This window comes from Podarcis muralis, chromosome 4, assembly GCF_964188315.1.
Source record: "Podarcis muralis chromosome 4, rPodMur119.hap1.1, whole genome shotgun sequence".
In the NCBI taxonomy this organism is placed as follows: Eukaryota; Metazoa; Chordata; class Lepidosauria; order Squamata; family Lacertidae; genus Podarcis; species Podarcis muralis.
Genome location: NC_135658.1, coordinates 103,207,005 through 103,217,127, shown reverse-complemented (window position 1 = coordinate 103,217,127; position 10,123 = coordinate 103,207,005). Strand labels below are relative to the sequence as shown.

General features: G+C 45.5%; 1 protein-coding gene across 1 annotated transcript; it reads right to left on the bottom strand.

The window, feature by feature from the left end:
- Window positions 1–1,199: 1,199 nt before the first annotated feature.
- PCDH20 (protocadherin 20) lies at window positions 1,200–7,981 on the bottom strand. The gene is made up of 2 exons (XM_028728407.2): window positions 7,772–7,981; window positions 1,200–5,955 (listed from the first exon to the last, which is right to left on the bottom strand). The coding sequence occupies exons 1-2, from the start codon at window positions 7,943–7,945 to the stop codon at window positions 3,223–3,225; spliced, it is 2,907 nt and encodes a 968-aa protein (XP_028584240.2). The 5' UTR covers window positions 7,946–7,981; the 3' UTR covers window positions 1,200–3,222.
- Window positions 7,982–10,123: the final 2,142 nt, after the last annotated feature.

Genomic DNA, 10,123 nt, shown 5'->3' with positions numbered 1-10,123 from the left:
GCCAAGTTAGAAAAGTTCCCTTTACACATTATATGTGTGAAGAGGGCTCTATGCACTGAAAGAGCCTTGCTGCTCGCTCTGCTCTGTTATTGGGACCTCTGTTCCCTGACCTCAACCCCAAAGTCCACATATCAAGACCTATGAATGTAGAGCTTTGCATAAGCTGGAACCCTGAACAAGTGGAATACCAGTTGCCTGGAAGCCTCCCAGCACACAGAGTTATCCCACAGTCAACATATGTGATGTTTATAACCAACTGATGTCATGACCCATGTAGAATAATAGAACTGAAAAGGACCGAGGAGCAGTCTATCCAACTTAGGCCCATTGCTCAGCATTTCATAACTGCAGTCTAAACCAGTGACTTAGATGTGTGAACTGAACCACCAGAGTCAAAAACTACAGAGATAACTTCTGAATTATCTCACTTCATTTTGCACACAATTCCTTTTCACTGGAATATATTCATACTTCCAGATTTGCATTCTCAGGTGATGGGAAATCGAGGGGCATAGCTGAATGTGTGCACTGGCTCTTGGAAACATCCACACCTTGTGTTGCTCCAGCAGCTGCTATTCATACTGGTGTTTCAGTGCCACCCTGCACTCATAAGCCCCACAGCTCTAGCATGTAGGATGGTGTAGCGAGATGACTGACAAATCCAGTTTTCTGCATATTTATATTTTCTTTGCTTTATTTGTCCAAGACTATAGTAAATATTCTGACAGTTTATCTAAACCTAGCTCTTTGATTTCACAGACTGATGTATAAGAAAATAATATTTATGGAAAGTTACATTGGATTGCATTCAGTGACATTTCATATACTGCAAAGTACATTGTAAATGTGTGTGTGTGTGTACACACACACACACAGAGAGAGAGAGAGAAAACAGGAAAAATCTAGGGCTGTAAATACAAAAAAGGGCAGATGTATATCTCAGAGATGCTGGAAAGGCTGAATGTTCACTATTATGGTAGCCCAACATGTTTCAGCTCAAGAGAACCTATAAAGAAACAGATGAGCGAGTCCCTGAAGAGGCTCACTTGAACTTAAACATGTTGAGCTAACATAATAACAAACTTTCATCCTTTCGAGCATCTCTGAGATACATATCCCCCCTTTTTAATGTATACATATCCGCATACATAGTGTGTAGGTAGGTAGGCATCTAGGTTCCATAAAATAACAGATAAATATTATGAAAATATAGAGTTTTTATTTGCAGACATATAAACACTTTTGGTACAGTACAGACATATTGTCAGAACTCAAGAAAAGTGTCAGTTCTAAGCAGAGCACTCATTTGCCTTGTTTTACACAGCTAGATTTGATGGAGACATCTGACATGATAGTTTCGTAGCTTTTGCAATCATTGTTAAAGGTGTGCATTGCTGATAACCCCTCTGCTGTGTAGCTGCAGAGGCAGGCAGGTGTCAATTCTAGGAAGGTATGTCACTGGCTTTAGGAAGGAAAGTTATGGGCATGATCGAAAAGATTAAGCTAATGAAAAGGAAGGGAGCCAAGAGTCAGTAATTAGCTGCTGTTCTCTCACACAAAATACCCATTGAGAGAATAGCAAGAGCCCAAATTTAAAAAAAAACAAAGGTTCATATGACCAATAATTTTTGTTTCAATATGAGATATCTATTTCAGAAACATTGCTTTTAAAAAAGAAAAGAAAAATTATACAACCAAAGTGATGGAATACTACTGATAGATCATTGAAACTACAAAGCATTATTAACAACAACTAGGGAACACTAGATCAACAACAACAACAACAAAATTAGTTGGGGTGGTGGTAGATGGAACTACAATATTCTGAAATGGAGAGATATTGATCGTGGGCCCCAGTCCAGAGATATCTGCAGGCATTGGGAACTGCACACAAAGATCTGTCCTGCAGGCCTCAGTAGATGAGAAGGATTGTAAGCTCTGCCTCTGACACCGTTATTCACCTATTTGGAGCAAGAGGGGTGTCTGGAATCAGCCGTTTAGTAGTGAGTGGATGAGCGGAATGTGGAATTTCTCCCTGTCACATCTTTTTATATTTAAGGTTCAGGGCCCATAAGGACAATGCATGCATGGAAACCATTTTCCACATGCAGATAGTCTTGATGGAGTCGGCATGATGGTTATCAGGCTCTCTTACTCTCAAGTAATAGAAATTAATCCTTAGAAATAACGCATTTCACTGTTCCCTTACTTTGCTGCACTTAGTCTACAGCCTTGTGCACTCTTACTTGAGGAGAAAGCCTCATTTAGCTCAGGTCACTATGCATAGGAACAGGCTGTTGTACTTTAGATTCTAGTGGCAGGTACTCAAACCTCTTGAAGGCCTGGGGAAATCTTGCACAGAGGCATCCCAAAAGTTTCAAGAAGTGTTATTGCAGGGAAATTGGCAACAGAAACCCTTTTCTGCCCTGTGTACACCTGGACTCGTTCGCATCCCAGATGGCATATTTCTTTTATTTGTTCCAAGAGATACTGATCAAAATATTGCTGAAGCAATTTATAATGTTTGTTCTCCATATTGAGGTGAAAGTGAACATCTAATTTCTGTCCATAACCTCACAAGGGGATAATGGGTACCCTCAACAAATTGCACTTCTTGTTAATGCCGTTCCTATATAGAGGGAGATTTATATATTTAAACATCTGAGGTAATAAAACATTCTGTTTGATTTACCAGTGCATATTTTCTTGTCAACTTCTTGTATATACAATAGAGCATATAATTATTATACCTCAAACCCATACTTTTATTTTGTTTATTTTTCCCCTTTAGAAAAACAATGTTTTAAAATATACTTTTCATTTTCTTTTAAACAGACTCATTTACAGGAATGGCAGATGTTGCCCTCTTGTGGTAAAAAATGACATAGGAATGAAAAAGAATTTAACAATGAATTTGTCATTGTCTTACCTTTCACTTTATGAATACTGACTTAATTTATGGGTGGGTCTTGTGATGACCAAGTCTACACAGACAAGTTATGAGCTGTTAGCACTATGGTTTCATAAAAAAGCTGTACAATGAATTTGATTTTCTTTTTCTTCTCACTGAAAAAAAGCTGTAGACAGCTACAGTATTTACAATTATAATAAGTTATAAATCAGTAGTCCTTCATTGTAGCTACTGCTGACAATCCTGTATCTGGGAACTTAATCACTATTCAGAATTATTAGGTTTTGGTTGAGATTGTCCATTTAAAGTCATCAGATATTGGAAATTTCCACAGGCCTTTTCTCCAGCATATGAAGATCAATTCTTCCATTTAATGGGATTTGTACTTCCAAAGTTTCGTCTCCTCTGTGGTACTTTCTTCCTCTCCTCAGGCAGATGTAAATACCCATCCCAGTTACCAATGTTATTGAACACAAGCTTATTACTGACAGGACCACTAAGGTAGGCATACAAGATGCAGATTCTACTCTTTTGTGTGTGGGTTCTATAGAGATTTGTGGTTCTTTTTCCTCGACGTTAATATCAGGTTCCTTTCTTAAAAGGCTTTCAATGTAGCTCTCGTTGCTCACAGTGTCATTGACAAAGAGGTTCACCATAACTGTGGAATGCAGAGGTTCTGGGTAACCATGATCACTAACCTTAACAAGAAGCCGATAAAGGCCATAGTCGTTTTGCATTAGTGACTCCTCCAGAGTGATATTGCCTGTCTTGGGGTCAATCTTAAAGGAGTCTGGCCGGGGACCTCTTCTCCCTATGATGCTGTATGCTATGACTGCATTCATGCCGGTATCATTATCTACAGCATAAACTTCTGTGATAGGAGATCCAGGTAGAGTAGAAGGGAGGACTAGGAGGTAAGACATGTTGGACTGCGGAAACAAGACCAAGGGTGGGTTATCATTGATGTCCAGCAAAAGGACAGTTATTTTTGCAGTCGAGGACAAGGCAGGATCACCTCCATCGACTGCTTCAACCCATAAGGTGTATGAGCTCTGTTGTTCCCTGTCTAGAGAGACTTTAGCTCTTAGCACTCCTTTACCAGTGTCTATAACAAAGATGTCACTTCCATTTACAACAGAAAGTGCTACCCAGCCATTCTGCCCTATATCTGCATCCGTGACACTTATAACTCCAATTTCCCCAAAGCCTGGAAAATTCTCTGGCACAAAAAAACTAAAATCCTTGTTGATAAATCTTGGGCTGTTGTCATTTTTATCCAGTACAGAGATGGTAACTGTGGCTATTGATTCTCGGGCTGGTACTCCAGAATCTACTGCTTTAACTGTGTAGCGGTATTTCTCTCTCTCTTCTCTGTCCAGCTGGGTGGAAACTGTCAAAACTCCTGTGACTTTATCTAAAGCAAAATATGAAGGGGCTTCAGGCCCTAGGAAATAAGACACTTGCCCTCTTTCTCCACTGTCAGCATCTGTTGCATGTAGCTTGGTCAAAAAAGCATTGGGGACATTATTTTCTTCAATTGATAATTCTATCAGTGTTTGAGAAAAAACAGGTGAATTGTCATTATCATCCAGAACCTGCACTTTCACTATTTTATTGACATGGAATCCTTCAGTATTCCATGCGATCACTGATACTTCATAGAACTGTTGAGCCTCATAATCCAATGGTTTTGTAGTCTCCAGCAAGTACTCATTGTGATATGGTTTGTATGGTGACAACCTGAATGGGCCGTCACCATCCAAATAGCAATCCACTTTGTATTTTTCGTCTGGATCTTTTATGGTAAAAAATGCTATCGGTGTGTTAACAGGCTCTAATTCCCTCAGGTAAACCACCCCTTCTACTTCATTCGCTATAAAACGAGGAATCACTTCAGGAGGTCTCATTGTGACTTTGATGATGGATATTAACACAGTGATCACTGCAGGGATACAACCGGGACCGTTGGCTAATATGCTCAACCGATGGAGACGAGGAGTGTCACCATTAATCCTCTTGGAGAGCTTGATAACACCTGTGCTTTCATCAAGGTGAAACAAAGTGCGGGATGACTGAGAAACCTTCTGGCTGTAGGAATATGTGATCTCTGCATTGATTCCCTGATCCACATCCACAGCATGGACAGAGGCTATGGGCAACCCAATACTAGAATTCCCAAAAACTGTGACATTGATCTGGGTCTCATTGAACTGTGGGCAGTTGTCGTTGATGTCACTGATGCCAATAGTGAGGGTGGCACTGCCCACCAGTGGAGGGACTCCTCCATCCTCTGCAGTTATGAGGGTAATATATTTGTCTCTGGCCTCTCTGTCCAAGGCACCCATGACAATCAGGTAAGGCGTTCTTTCTCCACTTTCATTTTCCTCCACATCCAATGTAAAAACCCCAAAGTCATCTTGCAGGTGGTATGTCTGGACCCCATTGCTGCCCATGTCTGGGTCAACTGCTGGATGCTCTATAGCTAAACGGGTGTTGACTGGTGAGTTCTCAGGCACAAAGAGGTGGATCTGTGGCATGGGAAAGCACGGGGCATTGTCATTGACATCGTGGATGGCAATCTTCACCTTGACAAGGCGGAAATACTCCTGAGGCAACACCATGACATCCAGCAACAGCAAGCACGACTCAGAAGATGGTACTGGGGAGGAGGAGGAGGAGGAGGAGGCAACCACACTAGAGCCAACATTATCCTCTGTGCATAGCACCTCCCGGTCAATCTCCTTTGCGGAGGTGCGCAGTTCTCCAGTCTGGTTGTCTAGGTTCACATACTGACCTCCTAATCCCTGGGAGGCAAGGCTGAAGGAGAGAGGGGTTTTCCCCCATTGCTGAGGCTGCTGCTTCCCCTCTACTGTGGCCTCTCCCTCTCCCTCTGATGTTGCCTGGACCTGTAAATCCTGGGCTAGATTCCCGATCATGAACCCGGAGGGCAGCCCTTCATTGATGCTGTAGAAAAGTTCAGTGGCACGACTATAGCTTGCAAAGCAGTTGAAAGGTCCAAGGAAGAGCAGGAAAACGAATAAGTTCTGAGGAAAGAGATGCACGTGAGGTTAGCAAATGACATGTCCATCTGAGAGCATCAGTTTAATCACCCCCTCTCCATTTTGCCCCCCAAAAGAGGTCTTTCTGTGCAAGACCTTGCATTGGACCATTATCTTCAGAATTCCTACCGAATTAACAAATCCACCATCTGAGTACATCCTCCTGAAAAATTTCCACCTGCCTCATATTTTTGACCTCGACACCCTCCCAATACTTAGTGCCAGTCTTCAGTCTAAATAGATCACCATCTCCTTCTGTCGCACACAACGACCAGCCCTGAAACAAGAAGTCCCCAAACTCACCATCAATAAATGAAGAGTTGTCATCCCGTTTACCCTTAACTATTAGTTTCCTCAATAAAGCAGTCAAAGAATTCGTTAAAAAGAAACAGTATATGTATATGCTCAAAACCACACGTTTGTGCTTATAAATCCCCATGCTGCAGTCTAGATCACTATACAATGCCATAAAGGGTGGGAGAAACAGAAGCATATTTAAACTTCATCTTCAGTTTCCTCACTGTCTCAAATGTATTAGCATCTTTGTCAAGCCATAAACAGATTGTGAGTGAAAACAAAACAGTGGGCAGCCATCTAGGAACAAAAGCATAAACCATCGTTCTCTGCATAAAATGCATCACTGTTTAATTTTGTATTTTTCACTTCAATATATATATATAGAAGTGAAAAATACATTATACTGTATATATATATATATAGAAACATTGCTTTTGATTATGCAAGACTGCAGGTACCATCCTCTCTTCTTCAGATTAGTAACAGAGTTGGCTCCGTTTGTCCAGAACGGCTGTCCTTTGCCAGATATGGTCATCTAAGATGCCTTTGCCACAAATTAACCCTTTCACCTTCCCTACTGGGAGATGACATAAAGCCATATGCAGCCACAGCTCATCACAGCTTACTGTGCACTGACAGAAATGTTAGCCACTGCTGCTTTGACTTCATGGGTCCTTCCCCTGAAGTTAAACAAACATGTCTTCAACCCAAAGAACAATTTCTCGAGAATAGGATCCACTGAAATAAGCAAGTATGTGTGACTAGGAATGGCCACACATGTGCATCCTCCTCGCTCCCTTTTAAAGCCACAATACTGGAAGAATTTTTGTCACACATGTTCCCTTTCATTCTCTGTTAGAGCTATCACACTCCTGGGAGCCTGCAGACCTAAATTTAAGGACTGGGTGAAGGGGGGGAATCCTTTTCTGAGTTCCTTTGAGCACACACAGTGGTCCTTCTAGCCTCATCTGTTTTTTCTCATGCACAGCTCTGATTGTATGCCCGCTGACTCTCAAGAAGGATTGAGCGAATGTGGGTATTTACCCAGTGCGCACACACTTCCAAGTAAATCAGCATAACAGGATCCTGCTGCATCACCTCCTCCCAAATAAACGCACAGGATTGCAGCCTTGAGCTGTTGTTCTCAATCCTCCTCTCATCACCATCGTGACTTACTCTGGATAGCTACAGGATCGCGCCGTTAAAAGACAGCTACAGAACTAGCAGCCTTGCCTCCTGAAACTGTTGCTTCTGCCGCCTCTCTTTTTACACCTGCTCCAGCGCCTCCCACCCCGTTTTACCATCATTTCTACACTCCTAAAGTGCTACATTGGTCGCGCCGCTTCCCCACGGGCGAAGTTTCCTTGCTCGCTCCCGCCCAACTTCGGCTCGAAGCGTCCGATCTTGCGCACCTTTCCTCGAAAACGACCCCAGAGAAGTGCGGACAGACGAGCAGGGCATCCTCCAGACCCCCCTCCCCTCCCCCCCCCCCCGCTTAGCGTACCGGCAGGTTCCTCTGCGTGGCGCTTGTGCTGCTCCCAGGGCTGGATCGCTGCCCCATAGCCAGCGGCCGGTGCCTCTTCGCCGGGAGCCAGCGGGATCCTAGGGCCGGGGGCGAGCTGCGCCGCCGCCGCCGCCGCCGCTCATTCCCTCGGCTGCTCATTCCAACTGCGGGCATGGAGGCTCCCCGCGCCGGGAAGGGAGGGAGGGAGGCGCGCCGGGGAGGGGGAGAGAAGCGGGGAGAGCCTCCCTCCCTCCCTCCCTCCCTCCCGCGCCGGCTCCGGCGCTCATGCAAATGCCTCCCGGACTCCAGCCAATCGCCTGGCAGGGCGCTCAATTAACCCCTGGCGGGCGGCGGGCGCTCCGCTCCGCCTGCTGCCGCTCGAGGGGCGCCAGCGCCGCTTCCCAGCGCAGCCTCTGCCCGCCGCGCTGCGCTTTCCGAGGCCGGCTGGCACTGGAGCGCGGGGCGGAGGTTGGAGCGGCTTCTCCTCCCTCCGCTTCTTTCTTCGAAGCTTTCCCGGCGGGAACCCGAGACGGCGAAGAGAGGAGCCCCGAAGGAAGGAGCGAGAGACGCGGCGATCTGCCGTCCCCAAGAGTCTCCCGCTTGCCTTAGCGACTCCGGATGAAAGTAGCGCGCCAGGAGACGAGGTCCACGTGTGGATGCGCTCGAGGGCAGTCCTGGTCCAGCGAGAGGAGGCTTCGGGGTCTGGAGCGGAGCCTCTCAAAACGGGGGCGGGGGAGGGAAGAAAGGAGCCCCGTTGCAGCCCAGGCATGGGAGCCAACTCCTAGGAGCCCCCCCCCCAAATATGGTAAGGGGCTGCCCCCCCCAAGTTGGTGGGTGCTGCCATTCCAATGGTGTGGGTGTGCTGCTTCTTGCGGTCGATTCTGTGGGGTGGAGCTTGCCTGGCCACCCCCAGTATTTTATTCCAGTTGGTACCCCTGACCAGTGGCGTAGCGTGGGGGGGGGTGCAGGGGGGGGGCGGCCGCACCGGGCGCAACATCTGGGGTTAGGGCAAATCCACAGGTTAGGGGGCGCAAATCCACGGGTTAGGGGGCGCAAATCCACGGGTTAGGGGGCGCAAATTACTTGTGGGGTGCTGACAACCCACGCTACGCCACTGCCCCTGACCCCGTTCTTCGCCTGCCTTGCTAGCCCGGCTTGGTTGCTTTCCGACTCGTGCGCTCCAACCCGAGGCATGGAGCAATTCCGTGGAACAGTTGTAGGGAAGAAGAAGGGGGTTTGGACCATGGGCGTAGCCAAGGGGGTTGGGGAACGGGCCAGCTGCCCCCCAGCAGTACAAATCAATACAAATTCGAGGTTCTACCCCCTCTAACAAAAGCCTGCGCCCCCCCCCCCCCAATATCTGTGCCCAAGCTGTCCTCGGAGAATGGACTCCTCCCTTTTCGTATGCTTCACTCTTGGCCTTGCCATGGCGTCTGCACGCCTGAGGTTTAGCTGCCCATGAAAAATGCACCTTCCAAGTGCATTGGGACACGTGTTTGTTAAAATTAATTAATTTATCACATTTATTTCCTGCCTTTCCTCCCAAAGGAGCCCAGGGAGGTTGATTATACAGAGCCAAACTTAAATGTCGTCTGTCCCAATCGTATCTGAAATGGGGTATGAGTCTGACACAGTGCCGGATTTACATATAAGCTAAAAAAGCTATAGCTTAGGGCCTCATTCTCTTGGGGGCCCCCAAAAAAATTTGAAGGAAAGAAACCCTGGATGCCTATTTCCAAAATATGAGATAAAAAAACAAATAAAACGTACATACAGCAACATTATGTATTAATAATTATCTCACAATTAATATACTTCTTCTTAATTGTATTTCAGTTCAACAATTACTTTGATAAAATACATATTTTGTTATGTGCAAATGGTTTTAGATACCTATTACATCCATAGATTACCATATGGCATATATTCAACACAAAAAACAGCGACAATTTGTTGTTGGCAAAGGACAGCTGGACATATAAAGGGCCCCATTACCTTCAGTAGCTTAGGGCCTCATCAAACCTAAATCCGGCCCTGGTCAGACATATATTGAATGATCAGACAAGACATATATTGAATGATCAGACAAGACATATATTGAATGATCAGACAAGACATATATTGAATGATCAGACAAGACATATATTGAAAGATGCCATCATGTATAGGCCATGCATATAAAAAAGCTAGGTTGGCTATGGCACTCTGAGTGTATGCTTGGAGAGGAACCCAGGTTTTCTACCATGCATCAGCACCGGGAATAGGGGTGCAAGGGGCTCCAGCCCCCTAAATACTTTGAAGCATGGGGCTCAGCCCTCCCCCAGTATTGAGGGGGCTGACATCCCTTGCTGC

Bases quoted from the DNA above. Each gene is read 5' to 3' on its own strand.
- PCDH20 (XM_028728407.2), bottom strand. From the start codon at position 7,945: ATGCCCGCAGTTGGAATGAGCAGCCGAGGGAATGAGCGGCGGCGGCGG. The intron at 5,956-7,771 runs GTACGCTAAGCG...CTCTTTCCTCAG, and splicing joins CCACGCAGAGGAACCTGCCG to AACTTATTCGTTTTCCTGCT.